Raw genomic sequence first — 20,462 nt, 5'->3', positions numbered from 1 at the left:
GCGTGGTGGCTCACACCTGTAATCCGAGCACTTTGGGAGGCCAAGGTGGGCGGATCACCTAAGGTCGGGAGTTTGAGACCAGCCTGACCAACATGGAGAAACCCCATCTCTACAAAAATTCAAAATTAGCTGGGCATAGTGGCTCATGCCTGTAATCTCACCTACTGAGGAGGCTGAGGCAGGAGAATTGCTTGAACCCAGGAGGCGGACATTGCAGTGAGCTTAGATTGTGCCATTGCACTCCAGCCTGGGCAACAAGAGTGAAACTCTGTCTCAAAAAAAAAAAAAAAAAAAAGAGACAGACAGAAAGAAAGAGTAACTCTTAGGAGCACAAAACCCAGGTGGTTCTGTCTCAGCGCCACAGCGCCAGTCAAAGAACCTCAATCCAGCCACCAAAAGGAATGTTTTAAATAACTCAAGTTATCTGCTTTGTTTTTGTAACCCTGAAGGGGTCCAAATGAGCAGATGAAAGTGACATGCACTAACACCCTACGGGGCCTGTGCCTCCCGCATCCCCCCAATACTGCCTGCTCTTCTCCAGCTCTGCCCAGCTCCACCCTCCTGTCCTCTGGGGAATGTTCTCTAGCATTTGTTTCCCCTCTTTTGCATTAGGAACAGGAACAGTTGAGCACAGGGGAAGCAGAGGTGGAAGAAACTGCAGGCAAGACAGGCCTCCTCTTTGGTGATTCGTGGGAAGGAGCTACGGACGGGAAATTAATTTGTTTGTAATTTTTGCCCTGAAGAGTCATGATCTCCATTTTATTGCCTAAGAAAGAAGTCAAAGAAGTCAGGTGACTTGTACAAGGCCACTCAGCCAGCAAGAGGCATCAGCTAGGGCTTGAATTCCAAAGCTACTGCTCACCAAACCACTTGGGATCCCTTCCAGAAAGCCAGGCAGCACCTGGAAGGCGGCACGTGTAGAACTCCTACTGTGTGGCGGGCACTGTGATGGAAACACAGGGGCTGTGGAGTCAGTCCCACTGCTCCCTTGCCAGCTCTGTGAAAGCGACTTCACCCTCATGGGCCTCAATTTCCTCTTCTATGAAATAGGAGAATAATTCCCTCGCTGCCAGGTTGATAAGACTGAAAGGAAATGATGAAGTTGAAGAGCTTTTAACACAACACTGGGAGAAATGCCTGATGTAGGTGATGTGGTGGCGGGGGATGGAGACAGCAAACAACCATGGCATGTATGCACCTATGCAACAGTCCTGCAAGATCTGCACATGTACCCCAGAACTTACAGTACAATAAAACAAACTTTCTACATGGGTGAGAAAAAAATAAAAATAAAGAGCTTTTAACTATGAAATGGGAATTAGACAAGATACAAACCATCAGACCAGAAGAAGGTCAGATCCCAGGGAAGCCAGGATTTGCCTGATCTGCCTGGGTCAGATTGCCCTCGAGCCAGGCAGGGATTCCTTGCAGGAGGTAGGGCCTTTGTAGGGCTTCAGGGTGTCCTGGGCAAAGCTTAAGCAAAGAGTAGGGTCCACAATGCCAGAGAGTGGAAGGGAATTCATCGTGGGCCTTGGGTGCAGGAATACCTATTGCTCAGGGAGGCCCACTGTGTGCTTGGCACTTCCCAGTCACTGGGCGCACGGAATAAGCTCATTCTCGGATAAAGACACTGAGGCTGAGCTGCTGGAGTCGCTTCTCCAGAGCACAGAGGTGGTCAATGGCAGAGCCACAGATCTGTCTGACTGCCCCCAGGAGGAGGTTTCTGAGGAGGGGAGCACTCAGGCACTGCCCTTACCATCCTCTCTTTGTGGCTACAGCAGAGTAGATGCTGCTGTGGCCCCAGAGCCTGCCAACTTCCTCCAAGAGGAAATGGGGATGAGGAAGAGACAACAGCTATTATTTGAAGGCACCAACGCTGTTTTGCCTTTAGTCAGATTCTGCCAGCCTCTGAAGCAGGAGAGAGCAGGTAGGAAGAGGAGAAAGGGCAGGGCAGAGACCTTCCCTGGGAAGACCTTCCCTCCTCACATGAAGAAAGAGGTTGCCCCGAACCTCCTTCTCAGCCCCCAACCTCGCCTTCCAATCCTTGTGCCAGGAGGGAGGGCGTACACTCACAAAGGTGTGCACTGTCCACACAAGTGCCTACCTGTGCAACCATGCTACAGACCATTGGTACGCATTCTCATTCTGTGGCCTACTAGCTTAACCTTCCAAGGCTCTCTCACCATTTTTTTTTTTTTTTTTTTTTTGTCTTGTAAGGAGATCATTGTCTACCTTATAGAATTGCTGTGAGGATCAGTGAGATCTGTAGGTAGGTAAAGCACTTAGCCCTGGCTGGCAGTAAGTAAACAGAAGCTACTTTAGTAGTAAGAGGCCTGTGAGAATGTGAATGTGCAAGCACTACACTTTAAGTCCTGCGTGTGCACATGCTTGTGTGTGTTCATAAGGGGGACAAGCAGCAGGTAGGAGCGGGATCTGTGACTCTATTTCATTCTATCACGTGGAACAAGTAGAGGAACATTTTTTTCCGTGTGCGTCCAGAGCAGAACTATAAGAGAAGACTCCCAGCATCCAGCTCAGCGCTGCACAACAGCAGGACTGGCTGCCTCAGGGGGTGATGAACACCTTGTCCTTGGAGGCATTCAAGCAGAGGTTCAATAAATACTTGCATTTCCACAATGCTCTGGAGTTCACAAGGTGCTTCACCCACAGTACTTGTCCTAGGTTATTTCATTCACCCCCTCAGTGTGTGGTATTTTCTGCTCCATTATACAAATAAGGAAACTGAGGCCTAGGGAGAGGATCATTTCCCAAAGATACTCCACTAGTGCCTGGACTCAGAACTTGAGCCCAGGTCTTTTGGAGGCATGATATAAAGTCTTGAAGCCAGCCTAACATAACAGGTAATCCACAAGAGCCCCAGCTCCACTCCTGACCTTTGCCACTTTCCAGGCCTAGGTGCCTAAGCTGCGCCAGCAGTGGCCCTACAGGGGGATGGGTCACTAGGAGAGAGAGCAGTGGAGCCTATGTTCTCAGTCTCCAAGGCCCATTGGGTAGGCGTTGGCTCTTCGTGGGGAACCCCAGGAGACCATTTTGTGCTCCAACCGAGGACACCGTCTCCAGCCTGCCAGGCTCTCCTCTGCCTCCTGCCTGCCAGCCCCAGGGCCTAAACTTTCCACTTCCCTCTCTCCCTGTCACACACAACTGGCCATGAAGAGAAACAATGCCCCGGCCAGCATTTTCCTTGCCATCTGTCATGTCCTGTGTCCAAGACTTTCGCTGTTACTCATGTGAAGTCATACAGGTTGCAGAATCTCCATCATGGTTCCCGGCTTCCCTGCCAGGGCAATGACAACAGCTCACATCTACTGAGGCCTCACTATGTGTCGAACACTGCTCTAAGAACGTCTTTCACCTTCACAACCTCCTTATAAAGGATAATGTGGAAATCCTTGTTTGATTCTTAGTCTCCCTGCTTTTAACCCCGAGAGTGAGGCTCACCAAACTGTCCCTCTGCTTCTGACCTCCCAAGAACAGGTATCTCTCTTCAGCAGGAGCAATCAGAAATGTCTCCAATACCCTCTGCTCTACCCACAGAGCAAAAGCCATGAAGCAGACTGACCTCTCCCAACCTAGAATATTTAAAACTAGAGCACTACCTGCGCCCCATCCTGCCAGAGCAGGGAGAGGATCTGTGCTTCCTGGAAATGGGGGCAGCCCCCTCCCAGGCTGTGCTGCCCATCCACAAACCATTCCATCACAGACCAAAAAGCCCTCCCTGAATAGTGAGAAGGCTGCTGGAGAGACAGTAAGGCTTCCAGGGGGAGGGCTATGGCTGAGCTGACTTAAACAGCAGCTCTCTCCCAGCTTCAGATCAATCATCCCAATTATCCAGATCCAGTCCCCCTATCTGATCAGCGTTCAGGGCCTGGGGGAAACAATTGAGATATAGATGAAAGTGATATGGGGCCGGGCGCGGTGGCTCAAGCCTGTAATCCCAGCACTCTAGGGAGGCCAAGGCGGGTGGATCACGAGGTCAAGAGATCGAGACCGTCCTGGTCAACATGGTGAAACCCCGTCTCTACTAAAAATACAAAACATTAGCTGGGCATGGTGGCGTGTGCCTGTAATCCCAGCTACTCAGGAGGCTGAGGCAGGAGAATTGCCTGAACCCAGGAGGCGGAGGTTGCGGTGAGCCGAGATCGCGCCATTGCACTCCAGCCTGGGTAACATGAGCGAAACTCCATCAAAAAAAAAAAAAAAAAAAAAAAGAAAGAAAGAAAGAAAGAAAGTGATATGGTTCTTTCAAGAAAAATCAAAAGGGAGAGGACACTAACCAGTTGACCTGACCCAACTAAGGAAGATGGGTGGCGATCCTTCCTGTAGGGCCATATTGTCCTAACCCTCACCTCCAAAGTGGGGCCACTGGTCCACCCCAAAGGTTATGTGCAGGAGCCTGTTCTATTGTTATGCTCTCAGGCACCAGCACCTCCACAGATACTCTGCAACCCATCACCCTCTGCTTGATTTCAAGGCGCGCTGGGATCCCAACCCAAGCCTGAGAGTCAGAGAGCATGGCTGGGAGCCTCTCAACAGTCACACTAGCCTCAGACTCTGGAAAGGGAGAGAAGGAACTACTGAACTCTCCAAGAGTGAGCCCTTGTAGGGCCTCATAGGGAAGGAGGACCAGGACTTTGAGAGCTGCTGGGCAAGGAGACTCCTCCACCATCTCTAGAAGAAATGCCACTACATCTTCTAAAAGCATTGACAACAATCAGGATGGTAAGTTTGATGGGGACAGTGTAATATGAGCGGGGGTTCTACTAGATGTTAAGACATGGACTTTCTGACCCACAATGGAGCTAAGCACACTATGGGGTGGGTGGGTGGGGGTGTGTGTGTGTGGCCATTTCCTCTCCTCTCACCTGACAGAAAATGTTGGTAGATTCTAAATTACAAAGACTCATATTTACAAATGTCTGCCATCTCCTCAACCCTACTGTGATGTGAGGAGTGCTTATCACAGCAGGGCACCAGCACCTCTCTCCTTTGAGAGTGGCTGTGCTATGTCTCAAATAAATTAAGGGTCCCATTTCAATGAATTCACTTACTAGAAACAAACTAGGTATTTGATAATGCATGTGCTGGCCCATGTGAACCAACAGCTTCTTGGAAGGGGAAAATAAGAGTGCAAGAATTGTTTTCAATCTAAAAAGAACTAGAGGCTGCGCGCAGTGGCTCACACCTGTGATTCCAGCACTTTGGGAGGCCGAGGTGGGCGGATCACAAGGTCAGGATTTCAAGCCAGCCTGGCCAACATGATGAAACTCCATCTCTACCAAAAATACAAAAAAATTAGTTGGCCGTAGTGGCACACACCTATAATCCCAGCTACTCGGGAGGCTGAGGCAGGAGAATCGCTGAACCCGGCAGGCAGAGGTTGCAGTGAGCAAGCCACTGCACTCCTGCCTGGGCGGCAGAGCAGGACTCTGTCATAAATAAACAAACAAACAAATTTTCTTTAAAGCCTTTCTTTGGCTGATAGTCCATCCTGGAAGAGTGTGACACCCCCCTTCTCTCGGTGTGCTGTATGACATACCTGCTAGAGAGGGCATGCGCCATGGAAGGGCAGGCGGGGAAGCAGGCAGGAGATGCAAGAGGAAAGGGGAAAGAAGGGGACTTTCTAACTCATCAAGACAGCAGGGACTGCATTTTTTACCCATCACTTCCCCACCTCACCGCAAAAAGCTGGTGGTGGAATTCAGCAGTCCCCTCTCAGCACCCCTCACCACCTGAGCCCTGTCTTGGCCCTGTAGCAGCCCTCTGGATGAGGCCAACTCCCCTCCCAAGCCAGACCCTTAGAGTTGCTGAAGCAGAGGCCGCTACCCTGCTTCGTTCCCAGAGTGTGGGTTCAGGCTTAGAGTTTGTCACCAGCGAAGACACAGGATGGGAAAAGCCTTGTTCAGGTGACAGCTTGTAGGTGGCAGAGTGAAAAGTAAACCCAGGACTAAGGCCAAGATTATTTCCCCACACCTCATACTGCTATTTCGTGTGGGCATTCATTAGAGGGTCAAGAAGGTGGGAGGGGTCAGTGGGGGGAGACTATCATCATTCCCAGCATCGTTCCCTTAAGAAAAAATCAATCAACCACTCACGAGAGAGCTTTGGACCATCATCTGATCCTACATCAGGAGTGACCCATACTCCACCAGTAAAGGGAAAGAAATCCTAAGTGTCCCGCCTTTTTATTTGCATAAAATCTCCAGAAAGAACTGGTAGTATTTCTTACCTTCAAGGGAGAGCACAAGATAACTCATGGATGGAGTGACTTTTGCACCATTTGAATATTGAGTCATGTGAACACACAGTCTACTAAGAATATCCTTTAAAAAAAAACAAAAAAAACAAAGAACAAAAAAAAACTCTTTTCTGAAGCCCCAGGCCAGGAAGGTAGGACACTGGTTCTATTCCCATCTCTGCCACTGTGACTGCAACTTGGGGCACCTCATGTACCCTCTCTAGGTGGTTTCCTCTACTGCAAAACCCGAGTGGACTGAATGAGTAATCCAAAAAGCCCCGCTATGGACCCCAATCCCTATGATGAAACCCAATCCCCAATGTGATGACATGAGGAGGTGGCGCCTTTGGGGAGGTGATTGGGATGTGAAGGTATAGCCCTCATGACTGGGATTAGTGGCCTTAGAAGGGGCTGAAGAAGCCAAGAATCCTACACTTCTACTAGGTGAGGATGCAGAAGATGCCCTCTATGAACTAGAAACCCCTCACCAGACACCAAATTTGTCAACACCTTGATCTTGGATTTTCAGCCTCTAGAATTGTGAGAAATTGTTTAAGAGCTACCTGGTTGATGGTATTCTGTCACTGCAGTCTAAACGGACTAAACGGCCCCTTTCAGCTCCAAACATCTATGATTCTAGTCTTCCCCAGCTAGATTCTAAAATCCATGGGAGGAGGTATGGGACAATTTTGGCATCTTTTTCAAAAGTCCCTTTGTAAACCCTAACTCAAGAAGGTTTTCCCCAGCTAGAAACCAACCCCTTCCTGCAACCCAGGTCTTCAGACCAAGTTGGCCAGGACTGTTCTGCATGCCAGGAGGAGGATAGGAGATGCTCGCACAGCAGAGCCTGGTAAACAGATCTCAACTTTCAGAGATCTGGGTTCAAATACTGGGTCATGAGCTGTATGACCTCAGGCTATAGTGATTTCACCTCTCTGACCCTGTTGCCTCATGGAAGAAATAAGAACACTGACGTCATAAGGTTAAGTTGACAAACAATAACATATGAAAAGCACCTGGCACAACGCAAGCACTCAACCAATGTTAGCTTGCCTTCTCCTTCCCCCCAGAAAGTGGCTAGGGCACAGAACTGGGGTGTCTTGCATGTTCTGTCCTCAGGTTGGTTTTCTTACACAAATCCATGTGATGCGGCCATCTTGGTTTGCTCTCCTACCAATTCTGTCACTACAAATCCGACTCTATTTAGGCTGCTCACACCACTGAAGCAGGAAAAACCCTGCTAACTTGGCCAGCTTAGGGACTTTGGGGTACTCATCTTGCATTTGTCAGCAGGGGAGAAAACACCAATTAGCCTTTGGGAAATGGCACAATGGGTCTCCAGCTGGTAGGTGGGAGAACAGTGAAGGGGGCAAAGGGAGAGACGGCAAATTCAGCATTTCCCAAGGACTGGTAGAGGGGAAGATAGTGCTCTGGGGGTGCAGGGATGGAGTGTGGGGGCACTGCACATGTAGGGAGCTCAGCTACATTACTGGGGACCCCAGGCATGTAAAGGTCTCTGAGCTTTGGTTTCTTCAACCATAAAAACGGAGCAGAAAACATCTACATCAATATCTACGTTGTTGTGATGATTAAATCAGGTACTACATAGGGCAGTGTTCCATGAATATTCATTTTTCCTTCCTCCCTTTTCAGGAAGGAGACAAAGGCCTCCAAAGAGGAGGAGACATATTTACATGACTGCCTTTTAGAAAATGGACCTGCAGAGATTTAACTGATGCAGAAAAAAACCAGCATTATCACTAGAGTTGGCTGCATCACATGAGCTATTCCCAAAGCACACAGAATGAGCCACATGATGAAAGGAAGTTTTCTGTGTGGTGGGCCGATGCCTAAAAAGCATCTGAGGAGATAAACAGCAAGCTGGATCTTAGTTTCGTATTCCATGACCAAGAAACAAGTTGGAGGACAGCGGGAGTTAGTTTCTGTCTGTTAGAGGGGCAAAGGCTACCCCACAGCTTTAAAAAAAAAAAAACAGAAATAGGTGCATTTTATTTAAACAATGGGACAAACGTCAGAGAACATCCCCTGCAAATCCCCCACCCAAGAGCCCACTGACGGGAAGCGGGGCTGCAGGACGCTCTGCTCCAACAGCACCATCTCCAACCGCACAAAACCCCTCACTGCCAGGGCCAGGCACCGACCTAGCCCCTCGCCTGCCTGCTTGCCTGAGAAGAGGCAGCCATGGAATCAGGGCAGGGGTGGCACAGGTAGAAAAGACGATGGAAACAATACCCATGAATATATTCAGCGTATCCTAGGGAGATAAAAACCGTCATGAGGACCAGAAGCCATCCCGGTCTTTTGTGGCCTCCTGGAGAAGCTGTGTTTGAGACCCGAGACTCGAGCAGGGATGGCTCCGGGGAGCAGGAGGGGTGCTCCTGAAGATAGGCCCTGAGGAAAGCATAGTGCCTGCAGAGGGACAGCCCCCAGCACCCTCCAGCAGGGCTCTAGACAGCAGAGCCCAATCCTGAGAGAGTCAAGAAGAGAGATGGAATGATCAAGAAAGGAGGCATTTAAAAATTAAGAAAGAAACGAAAGAAAAAAAGAAAGGGTCTGCTCTGAGGCTGAGGTATTATAGATAGATGTGGGCCCAGAGAAACCGGGTCCCAGGGTACACACATGCTGGGCGGTTTTGTCCTGATGAACTAAGAACCGTACACACAACCTTCCTGGGAGTCACGAGCAGTACACTGCAGGGCCAAGGAACCAACCAGCTCCAAAGGGACTCCCTGAGCCTCGAAGGCAGCTCTTCTAACACCTCCCTTCCTCCCAAAGGGCTCCCGGCCCTAATGCCCCACAGCCACCACACACCATCAGATTCCCATGTCAATACAGGAGCTCGTACGAGTCCATACATTTCAGCCCAAGATAGGTTATGTGGTCATAGAGTGTGTGGTTTTACTGTTCCACTCAACCCCCTGGTCCCTGGTGGCGCCTGTAAGTCCCGAGTGGGGCAAGTAGCAAAGGGGGCAGGAGAGTGCTTTCTCAGATGGAAGAACACAGGCAGCTCCTCAGGCACTTGGTCTGGGTGGAGGAGAGGCCAGGCTGCCCCAAGCTCCTGCTCAGGGCCTCAGCATCGGAACACCTTCACTCTGTTGTGTTCATCCAGGCCCAGCTGCAGGAGGCTCAAAGTAGTTGTTGGCTTGGGCGCTGAAGAGAAGAGATGTCTGGCCACATGGTGAAGGAAAACTGCAGTCACTGGGCATGGCCAGGGGCCATAAAGGGTCAAAGGCTGAACAGGAGCATCCTCAGCCCCTCAGGGCACAAGCACAGGGAACCAGGTAAAAGGATACAATTTGGGGTCATTCTTGACATGGTCCAGCCACCTCCGGTTGGCCTCAATTATGCCCTGAAAGGTGGTGCTGCCCACCTCAGGGACTTGGGAATGGGAGTGCTGTAGGAGCCGGAGCTGCTCACTGGGAAGGAAGAAGACAGCATGGGCGGGGAGACAGGAGGCATGGGGGATGGAAGTGCCAGAGGCTGCGCAGAGGCCATCACATCTACAGCCTCCTCCCTCTTCCTCTCAGCTACCAGGGCAGTTTTTTCCAAGGTCTCTAGCAATTCAAAGCTTCAAAACAGCTGCCCCTCCAGAACAGTTCCCAAAAGGAAAGGCGGTGGATGCCCTCTGCCCCCTTGCTGGGTGCTACAGATACAAGGCTCTGGGACCCCACATCTGCCTGCTCCCGCCAATCTCTTCAACAAAGCACTCCCCTCTGTCAACTCAATCCTTGGCCGGTGTCAGCTCTCAAGCTGGCCAAAGGAATGGTCGGGGGGGTACTTCACAGTTAGGGGCCTAAGGAGGGGGATACATTTGGCAAGGAATAAAATGAATGGAAAATTAATAATCAGTTTAAATAACTGCCCGTCTGTCTCCTCCACAGGGTGTCCCTCTCAGTCCAGATGTTGCTCAGCAGGACTTGGGGAAGAAGGGAGCCACAGGAAGCAAACAAGAGCTCAAGGGCAAAGCCAAAGACCAGACCTCCAGGGCTGGTGGGGCTAGAGGCAAGGATGGGGGCAGGGTCCGACCAGGGGCTGTCTCCTCCCCACAGGGAGTTGGCTGGGTAAGGCCAGCCCTTCCCCACTGGGACCTTGGCTGCAAAGGGTGCCTCAGACCCAGGCAAGTGGAGACAGCTCTGTGAACTAGAGCCCTGATTTCTTGAGGTAACATCAGGAGGTCTGCTCCCCTTAAGAGGTCCACTGGCCCAGGGAAGCGCAGTGAGCAGCTCAACTGAGGTTCCACCCCAACCACTCTCAGGGAGGCTCACCTGGCAGACACGTAACCCAGCCTGTTCTCCAGCGGGCCAGGGCTGTTGCTGAGCAGCGGGATGCCAGCTGGAAGAGCGTGGGGACAGGGCTCAGAAATGGGCTGCGGCCACCACCCTGCTCACCAGCACCTCTTGCCTCCCCAGAATAAACAAAGGAAAGGGTTCGGTGGCTGGAGGCCAGAGAAAGATGAGACAAAGGAATGGTCCTACTCATTTTTAAAACTTAATCTACTTTTTAATTTGGGTTAGGGCAGAAAGAAGATACTTTGTTTTCCCTCAAATGCCTGTGTTTTATGGCTTTTCACAATCCTCAGCAGGGCTGAGACCAGCGGACGCCACCTGGCTCAGAAGCAAGAATTGGCCACACAGCCAAGAGGTTCCAAGCAGAATCCTGGAGTCATAAAGACATGGAGTCACAACTGAGGTTGTTACTCACTTACTGGGTACTCTGGAACATACTACTTAACCTCTCTGAAACTCAGTTTCCCATCTGTAAAATCGGGATAAGTAATTACTACCTCAGAGAATTATTACAAGAACTAAATGAAAAAATACATGTAAACTGCTTGGCCCATGATGTATTGTACAAGATGGTAGCTATTAAGATAATGACAACATGATCCTTTAGGTTCTGCTGAACTCCAGAATCCATAATAAAGGCCCCCAGTCAGCCAGGCTCCACCTAAACCATCCTGACCTATAGAACTTCTGGCTGCAGGGCCACCCGAAATGTCTCCTTCCCCAGGGACCCACAGGTGGAGTCAATGGAGCAATGGACTACAGCAATGTTGGAGGCGGAGAGGTGGGGCAAAGGGATGCAAAAGAGGAAGAGGAAAAAAGGAGCAGAAGGAAGAGGGTAGAAGAAAAGAAGGAAGGGGAGGAGGCAGCACGTGGGAAGGCTCCGCCCAGAGTGGGGCTTACATGGAAAATACTTGCGCCACTTCTCCAACAGGAAGTCATCCACTGTTTGAGCCACAGAGGAGGGGATCCTGGGACCCTGCCCTGAATCCCAGGCCCATTGGGTGGACATGGGCATAGCGGATGTTGAGGCTGAGAACCTGGCCAGGGAGCTGTAGCAGGTGGGGGTGGGGGTGCTCTTGGAGGCCCGGGGAGGGAGGTGGGCTGGCTTGGAGTTGAGGAGCAGTGGCGGCGACTGAGAGTTGAGGCTGTCCAGGATGCTAATGACGCTGCTCAACTGGCTGCTGATCTGCCGGAGGGAGTGGCTCAACCCATAGATATTGCGGAAGGTGTGACTCGGAGTTGAGGTGACTGAAAGAAAAGAGGTGGATGGTGGCAAAGGACTCAAGCTCAGGACCCTGGACTATCTCCAGACATAGCTGGCAGGGCAGCACCCTACTGGCCACCCCTCCCTGCTTCTCCAGACAACAGCCCCTCAGGCTTATGAGTGGGTCAGGGAATGGCACGGCTTCTGCGTTTCAGATAGTGCAGGCGAGAAGCTGGCCATGAGAAACAGGTTTCCAGGGCAAGGCCCTGGGTGAGGGGCCCAGGACCCCAGAGAGAAGGATGGGGAGAGGGCCCTTCTGTCACATGCAGGCCAGAGCAGCTGAGGGAGAACACCCTCCCCAGGAGGCCCTGGGCAGGGCCAGGGGCCACACTGCAGAGTACTCTGCAGCATTCAGAAGGCTTTCCAGACCTTTCAGCCCCATGTGCTGGCAAACCTAGATGTCCTGGCTCCTTCCCAGCACTGACTGAGCATCTAGTCCGGACACCAGCTCACAGAGGCCTGTCTCTGCAGGGCTGAGGGAAGGAGGCTCTTTCTTCCATTTCGCAAAGTTCCTCCCATTCCATGGATACCATGGTCCTCACTGCATGTCTCCCTGACTCACTCCTCTGCTGTGACCACCACTCACTGTGAGGCAGGGAACAAGATTCGGAACTTTCACTGCTCAGGCTGTCCATGTCACTGAGGTTGAAGGTTACCGTCTTCTTGGTGGGGGCTCCTCCCAGACTGCCCTCATCTGAGGCCTGCTGGGTAGAGGCAGCAGTTATGACCAACCCCTACCACGTGCTTTCTACCCTTCCTCTTTCCTTCCTAGAAGTGGCTAGGACACTGAGCTAGGTTCCTCTGTATGTTCTCTCTCTAAGCTGCTTTTCTTATGCAAACCTGTGAAACATAGCCATCTCCACTTGTTCTCCTAGCAACATTTTTGCTATGAATTCAAGAGGGCATATAGGCTGTTACCCTTGTGATGTGTGGGGACTGAGGACTTGGTGAGTAGACTCTTCTGGGGCCCAGAGTTCCACCAGGCACCCTGGGGGAGGCAAATCACACAGGCTGCCTCACAGCAGGGTAGGAGAGAGACAAGGCTAAGCATATGTCCCAAATGCCTGAGACATAGGCAACAGTGCCATCAGGACCATACAGACCCCCACCTCCCTTCCCAGTAAGCTCTCCCTGCAGTGTGACTCCAGCTAAGCCTCCCCTTGCTACATCTAAGCCTCAGACATCCAGGAGAAAGTGCACAAGGTCCCAGGGCAGGTAGGAAAACCTCTCATGTGTGTCCATTCCTGACACCCTAGTCATACCTCTCCTTAGTGACCAGGACAGGGTAAGGGCTAGGCCCTCTTCTCAGGCACCTTTAGCAAGAGGTTCCAGATATACTCAGGACCGTTTAGCACAGGTATCCAAACCCACAGATGTCTTCAATAAACTCAGAACTGAAGCCACTGCCACTTTCATCAGTCAGCAGACAAACCTACTGCCCAACCCTGGGCCCTAGAAGCCCAACTCCCCCGATGTAGGACCAAAGAACCCAACCCAATCCCAAGAACAGAAGAGGAAGCCCAGGGTCACACTGGGCTATGTGGCAATGGGGCTGCACCTCTTCCCAAAGAGAAGACTCCAGTTGATTCAGCTTCTCCTCTTTCTTCTTCAGTAGGTTGTGGCCTTTCCGCATGGCCGACTTCATCTCATCCAGGCGCCTGGTCTCCTGCAGCCAAGGAGAAAACAGGAGACATGACTATCCACACAGACACTGGAGTTCCAACCCTGCCATTTGCTGACTGGGTGATCTTGAACAAATTACTATAGTCTGGAAAAGAGAACTGTGACTTTTCACAGTCATGAGAATTACATGAGAGACAGTATGTTACATGCTTAGCACCATGCCCACACCTTAAAAACTCTCTAATGGTTACTGTTAACTAAATGGTTATTATTATGATTATTGTTTTTACAGATGAAGTCTCACTGTCACCCAGGCTAGAGTGCAGTGGCGTGATCACAGCTCAATGCAGCCTCAACTGCCTGGGCTCAAGCAATCCTCCCACCTCAGCCTCCCAGTAGCTGGGACCCTACAGGTGTGTGCCACCACACCTAGCTAGTTATTATTATTATTTTCCTTTTTTTTGTAGAGACAGAGTCTTGCTATGCTGGCAAGGCTGGCCTCAAACTCAAGTGATCCTCCAGCCTCAGCCTCCCAAAGCACTGGGATTACCGGTGTGAGCCACCCCATCAGCCACAAATGGTTATTATTATCACTGCTCCAATTATCATTACTCTCGTCATCACCACCACCATGGTGGACAGGAGTTAAGCAGAGCAATGACAGAGCCTGGGGCAGCATGTATACAACCCTGGGAAGCTGCCCCTCATCTGTTCCAGCCCCTTGCTCTCTCCTGACCCCAAGCGAGGCATGGGGGACATCGGGGCCTAAGCCCCTTACCAGTTCTGAACACCATCAGATTTCTAAGGGCCCAGGTGATCCAAGAGAGCTCACTCTGCCAGGACCCTCAACTGGTCAAAGATCTCTAATCCCAACTAATAATAATAATGAAGTATCTGCCTTCTCACTGCAAATTAGGCTATCAGAGAAGCAGGGGCAGGTAAGTAACTCAAAGCCTTTGGCCAAGTGTGTTCAAAAGACTTCCATGCATGAATGAAGTCTTTAGTGTGACAGGAGGGAAAGGCAAAGCACTGGATTTCAAAGCACTAAACCTAAGTCATACTCTTCACCAGGAAAATGGGACTATTACTACTGCCTTGTACATTATAAACAGTTATTGAATGGTTTGGCTCTGTGTCCCCACCCAAATCTCATCTTGACTTGTACTCCCATAATTCCCATGTGTTGTGGGAGGGACCTAGTGGGAGATAAATTGAATCATGGGGACCATTTCCCCCATACTGTTCTCATATAGTTAATAAGTCTCACAAGATCTGATGGGTTTATCAGGGGTTTCCACTTTGCTTCTTCCTCATTTTTACTTGCTACCAGCATGTAAGAAGTGTCTTTTGCCTCCTGCCATAATTCTGAGGCTTCCCCAGAATCAGTTCCCCAGTGGAACTGTAAGTCAAATTAAACCTCTTTTTCTTCCCATTGTCAGGCATGCCTTTATCCACAGCATAAAAAGGGACTAATACAGTAAACTGGTACCAGGAGTGGGGTGTTACTGAAAGATACCCAAAAATGTGGAAGCAACTTTGGAACTGGGTAACAGGTAGAGGCTGGAACAGTTTGGTGGGTTCAGAGGAAGACAGGAAAATGTGGGAAAGTTTGGAACCTCCAAGAGACTTGTTGCATGGCTTTGACAAAAATGCTGACAGTGATATGAACAATAAGGTCCAGGTGGAGATGGTCTGAGATGGAGATGAGGACCTTGTTGGGAACTAGAGCAAAAGTGACTCTTGTTATATTTTAGCAAACAGACTGGCAGCATTTTGCCACTGCCCTAGAGATCTGTGGATCTTTCAACTTGCTTGAGATGATTTAGGGTACCTGGCAGAAGAAACTTCTAAGCAGCAAAGTACTCAAAAGGTGACTTCGATGCAGTTAAAAGCATTCTGTTTTAAAAGAGAAAGAGTATAAAAGTTCAGAAAATGTTTAGCCTGATGATGCAGTAGAAAAGAAAAACCCTGGAGTGGCTGGCAAGATGGCCAAATAGAAACAGCTCTGGTCTGCAGCTCCCAGCGAGATCAATGCAGAAAGCAGGTGATTTCTGCATTTCCAACTAAGGTACCCAGCTCATCTCACTGGGACTGGTAGACAGTGGGTGCAGTCCATGGAGGGTGAGCTGAAGCAGGGTGGGGTGTTGCTTCACCTGGGAAGCACAAGGGGTCAGGGAATTCCCTCCCCTAGCCAAGGGAAGCCATGAGGGACCATGCCATGAGGGGAAGTGCATTCTGGCCCAAACACCATGCTTTTCCCACAGTCTTCGCAACCCACAGACCAGAAGATTCCCTCGGATGCCTATGCCACCAGGGCCCTGGGTTTTAAGCACAAAACTGAGCAGCCACTTGGGCAGACACCGAACTAACAGCAGGAGTTTTTTTTCACTCCCCAGTGGCACCTGGAATGCCAAAAAGACAGAACCATTCACCCCCCTGGAAAGGGGGCTAAAGTCAGGAAGTCAAGTGGTCTTGCTCAGCAGATCCCACCCCCATGGAGCCCAGCAAGTTAAGATCTACTGGCTTGAAATTCTCACTACCAGCAGAGCAGTCTGAAATTGACCTGGGACACTGGAGCTTGGTAGGAGGAGGAGCATCTGTCATTACTGAGGCTTGAATAGGCAGTTTTCCCCTCGTAGTGTAAACAAAGCTGCCCTCAAAGTTCAAACTGGGCAGAGCCTACTGCAGTGCCACAAGGCCACTGTAGCCAGACTGCCTCTCTAGATTCCTCCTCTCTGGGCAGGGCATCTCTGAAAGAAAGGCAGCAGCCCCAGTCAGGGGCTTATAGATAAAACTCCCATCTCCCTGGGACAGAGCACCTGGGGGAAGGGGCGGCTGTGGGCACAGCTTCAGCAGACGTAAATGTTCCTGCCGGCCGATTCTGAAGAGAGCTCAGGATCTCCCAGCACAACACTTGAGCTCTGCTAAGGAGCAGACTGCTTCCTCAAGTGGGTCCCTGAACCCCGTGCCTCTTGACTGGAGACACCTCTCAGCAGGGGTCAACAAGACACCTCAAATAGGAAAGCTCCGGCTGGCCTCTGGCAGGTGCCCCTCTGGGGTGAAGCTTCCAGAGGAAGGAATAAGCAGTAATCTTTGCTATTCTGCAGCCTCTGCTGCTGATACCCAGGCAAACAGGGTCTGGAGTGGACCTCCAGCAAACTCCAACAGACCTGCAGCAGAGCGACCTGTTAGGATGAAAACTAACAAACAGAAAGGAATAGGACCAACATCATCAACAAAAAGGACATCCACACAGAAACCCCACCTGAAGGTCACCAATATCAAAAACCACAAAGATGAGGAAAAACTAGCACAAAAAGGCGAAAATTCCAAAAACTAGAATGCCTCTTCTCCTCCAAAGGATCACAACTCCTTACCCACAAGGGAACAAAACTGAGCTGAGAATGAGTTTGATGAACTGACAGAAGTTGGCTTCAGAAGGTGGGTAATAACAAACTCCTCCGAGCTACAGGGGCATGTTCTAACCCAATGCAAGGAAGCTAAGAACCTTGAGAAAAGGCTAGAGGAATTGCTAACTAGAATAACCAGTTTGAAGAAGAATATAAATGACCTGATGGAGCTGAAAAACACAGCACGAGACTTCATGATGCATATACAAGGATCAACAGCCAAATCAATCAAACAGAAGAAAGCGTATTAGAAATGAAGATCAACTTAATGAAATAAAGTGTGAAGACAAGATGAGAGAAAAAAGAATGAAAGAGAATAAACAAAGCCTCCAAGAAATAGGGGACTACGTGAAAAGACCAAACCTATGTTTGATTGGTGTACCTGAAAGTGATGGGAAGAATGGAACCAAGTTGAAAAACACTCTTCAGGATATTATCCAGGAGAACTTCCCCAACCTAGCAAGACAGGCCAACATTCAAATTCAGAACATACAGAGAATGCCACCCAGATACTCCTCAAGAAGAGCAACCCCAAGACACATAATCGTCAGATTCACCAAGGTCGAAAGGAAGGAAAAAAATGTTAAGGGCAGCCAGAAGAAAGGTCAGGTTACCCAAATAGGGAAGCCCATCAGACTAACAGTACATCTCTCTGCAGAAAACCCTACAAGCCAGAAGAGGTGAGAGCCAATATTTGACATTCTTAAAGAAAAGAATTTTCAACCCAGAATTTCATATCCAGCCAAACTACACTTCACAAGCGAAGGAGAAATAAAATTCTCTACAAACAAATGCTGAGAGAGTTTGTCACCACCAGGCCTATCTTACAAGAGCTCCTGAAGGAAGTACTAAACATGGAAAGGAAAAACCGGTACCAGCCACTGCAAAAACATACCAAATTATAAAGACCATTGACACTATGAAGAAACTGTACCAACTAATGGGCAAAATAACCAGCTAGCATCATAATGACAGGATCAAATTCACTCATAGCAATATTAATCTTAAATGTAAACAAGCTAAATGCCCCAATTAAAAGACACAGACTTTGGACTGTGGACTTATGGGCTAATGCTGAAATGAGTTAAAACTTTGGGGGACTGTTGGGAAGGCATGATTGGTTTTGAAATGTGAGGATGTGAGATTTGGAGGGGCCAGGGGTGGGATGATATGGTTTGGCTCTGTGTCTCTATTCAAATTTCATCTTGTAATCCCATAATTCCCACATGTTCTAGGAGGGACCTGGTGGGAGATAATCTGAATTATGGGGGCCATTTCCCTCATACTGTTCTCATGATAGTGAATAAGTCTCACCAAATTCTGATAGGTTTATCACGGGTTTCTGCATTTGCTTCTTTCTCATGCCACCACCATGTAAGAAGTGCCTTTCGCCTCCTGCCATGATTCTGAGGCCTCCCCAGACATGAGAAACTGTAAGTCCAATTAAACCTCTTTTTCTTCCCAGTCTCAGGCATGTCTTTATCAGCAGCGTGAAAACAAGACTAATATAGTTATCGCGAGGTTCAAATGATTTACTACTAGAAAAGGTGTTTGCACGCTATGCATTACCATGTAAACATAAGTGACCCAGGACCAAGGTGGTCACTCTCATGGAGTCCTGAGAATGAGAAACTGAAGGGATGAGAAACACAGGAATGTTTTGCTGACTCCCCCACCCGCTCCCACACAGGGCTGGTAGGCTCTTCCCGAAGCTCCTGACCTTCTCCAGGTTCTTGTGCATATCTTCCAAGGCCTTGATGTCTGGTGGGTCTTTGGCCACCTCCTGCACATTGGCCAGCTCACGGCGCCAATGCTGCTGGGCAGCTTTCAGAGCTGTCTGCCGCCTCCGCATGGAGCGTGTCTGTTGCACCAGGAATTCCTTGGCACTACGGAGGGCTACCCCCTCAGCAGAGAGGTAGTGCCAGACATTGTGGGAGGACAGGCTGGGACAGGAGTTAAAGAAGGAAAACAGAAGCCTCTAAGAACTCGGCTCTGGGTCACATAGCCACTTCCCCAGCAGATGCCCACCCTAAGCACAAACCGGAGCTGCTGGGCTGGGGCTGGACAGTGTGTGTGCCCGGATGCCACTGTTCAATACCCACAGTGTGCAATGCCTGGGACTCACAGTGCTCCCACCCTGACTCTGAGAGGGGCTGTGCCTAGGGCCTCCAGATAGATGACCAGACACTTCCAGCAATCTGCTTCTCCACTACAGGAGAATGCCATGTCAAAGATCACAGTAGGCAGTTTCTTGGCTTTCCAGAGAAGATTCCTTAATCCTCCATAGCCTTCCCCATGAACCAAGCCCCACTGGTGATCTCTGTCTCCTCACTTCAGCTCACCCCAGCTCTAGGATGCAGGTACTCACTTACCCCTTCATGGTACCCTAACCTGAAATAAGACAGGCTATGGGAACTCACCTGTCTAAGTATAAGTCCTCCTTGCTCTGGGAGAGAGAAGACGACACCTCTTTGGCCTGGTTCTAGGGACACATGGTAAAAAAGTTCACTGAGTATAGCAAAAGCAGACACCCTGCAAGCTTGAGAGACCCCGAAGCCCCTCCCAGTGGCCTAGATAAGAAAATGGCTCTCCAGCTGCCAGGCACTGTTTACTTATAGATATCATCTTACTGGTAGACATGACTGGAAGCTGGGGATGATAAGAACAGACCCAAAGAGAGCAGAGCCAGCCCCTCCTGATGCCTTGGCCCACCTTATACTCCTCCCCTCCTGGGGCTCCACTCCTCTTGATGACCCATCCCCTCTGGAAGTACTCCCCTGATGCCTAGCCCCTCTCAATGCCCCACCCACTCCTGGTGCCCCAGCCCCCAGCCCCCAGCTCCCAGCTCACTGTCCCAAGGGACTTCCTCAGGTCCTCAATGTGGAGATCTGGCTCAAACTGCGGGGCAGCGTTACTTTCCTCAACTGTCACCTCTCTCAACAGGTGCTGCTTCTTCTGAGTTTCAGCCTCCAGGCTGCTGTGGAGGGAAAGGGGAGTGAGAGGCAGCGGGGCCGTGGGGGGTGGTGGTGAAGATGGGTTCTGATGAAGTGAGCCAGAACCATCGCCATCCCCTCACTCCCATCTGTCAAAGTCCCTAAGGAAGGGCTGAGGCACAAACAATAGCACCAGGGATCCCCTGCTTTTCACAGCATCTTAATCCCAACTCTCTTAACAAAAAGTAGCCACAGGCTCTTCTGCCTAGCTCCCAAGCTGGGACTCTACCTCTCCCTATTAACTGGGCCATGACACAAGCAGCAGAGGTCAGAGGGTGGGCAGGAGGCAGCCAGCAGGGCTAAGCACAGGGTGCCCACGCCACCTGATGTGTTTCTGCAGTTGCTGGCGCTCGGCCTGCAGCAGATCTACTTGGGACTCCAGCTCCAACTTGTGGGCCTGCAGCTCATCAAGAATTTTCCGGAGCTGCTGGTTTGACTGCAACAGGTGGGTGTGCTCCTTCTGTGCCTCCTCCAGGTGCTGATGGGTGGCTGTGGCTTCCTAGGGACAGAAGGAAAGATAGAGGCACCCAGAGACAGCACAGGGAGCAGGCAGCACTAGAGGGTAGGGAAGACAGAAAGGGATGGGCTGGGGATGAACTCAGAGTCACT

General features: G+C 50.3%; 1 protein-coding gene across 18 annotated transcripts in view; it reads right to left on the bottom strand.

Annotated features, from left to right (window-relative positions):
• Nucleotides 1-7,867: 7,867 nt before the first annotated feature.
• Nucleotides 7,868-20,462, bottom strand: part of CEP164 (centrosomal protein 164) — an 89,486-nt gene continuing 76,891 nt past the window's right edge. For 13 of the 18 annotated variants that reach the window (XM_074400639.1, XM_074400641.1, XM_074400640.1 and 10 more), the window contains 10 exons: nucleotides 20,177-20,352; nucleotides 19,711-19,837; nucleotides 19,281-19,342; nucleotides 18,581-18,803; nucleotides 13,386-13,493; nucleotides 12,414-12,531; nucleotides 11,464-11,811; nucleotides 10,543-10,609; nucleotides 9,571-9,693; nucleotides 7,868-9,444 (listed from right to left, as the gene is read on the bottom strand). In XM_074400639.1, the coding sequence (XP_074256740.1) occupies nucleotides 9,348-9,444; nucleotides 9,571-9,693; nucleotides 10,543-10,609; nucleotides 11,464-11,811; nucleotides 12,414-12,531; nucleotides 13,386-13,493; nucleotides 18,581-18,803; nucleotides 19,281-19,342; nucleotides 19,711-19,837; nucleotides 20,177-20,352 (1,449 nt within the window). In that variant the 3' untranslated portion in view covers nucleotides 7,868-9,347. The remainder of the gene's footprint in view (nucleotides 9,445-9,570; nucleotides 9,694-10,542; nucleotides 10,610-11,463; nucleotides 11,812-12,413; nucleotides 12,532-13,385; nucleotides 13,494-18,580; nucleotides 18,804-19,280; nucleotides 19,343-19,710; nucleotides 19,838-20,176; nucleotides 20,353-20,462) is intronic. The other 5 variants (XM_074400642.1, XM_074400647.1, XM_074400645.1 and 2 more) reach the window with 3 other exon arrangements.

Source organism: Saimiri boliviensis, chromosome 6 (assembly GCF_048565385.1).
Source record: "Saimiri boliviensis isolate mSaiBol1 chromosome 6, mSaiBol1.pri, whole genome shotgun sequence".
NCBI lineage: Eukaryota > Metazoa > Chordata > Mammalia > Primates > Cebidae > Saimiri > Saimiri boliviensis.
The sequence above is the reverse complement of the archived record's forward strand: the minus strand, read 5'-3'. Positions and strand labels throughout refer to the sequence as shown.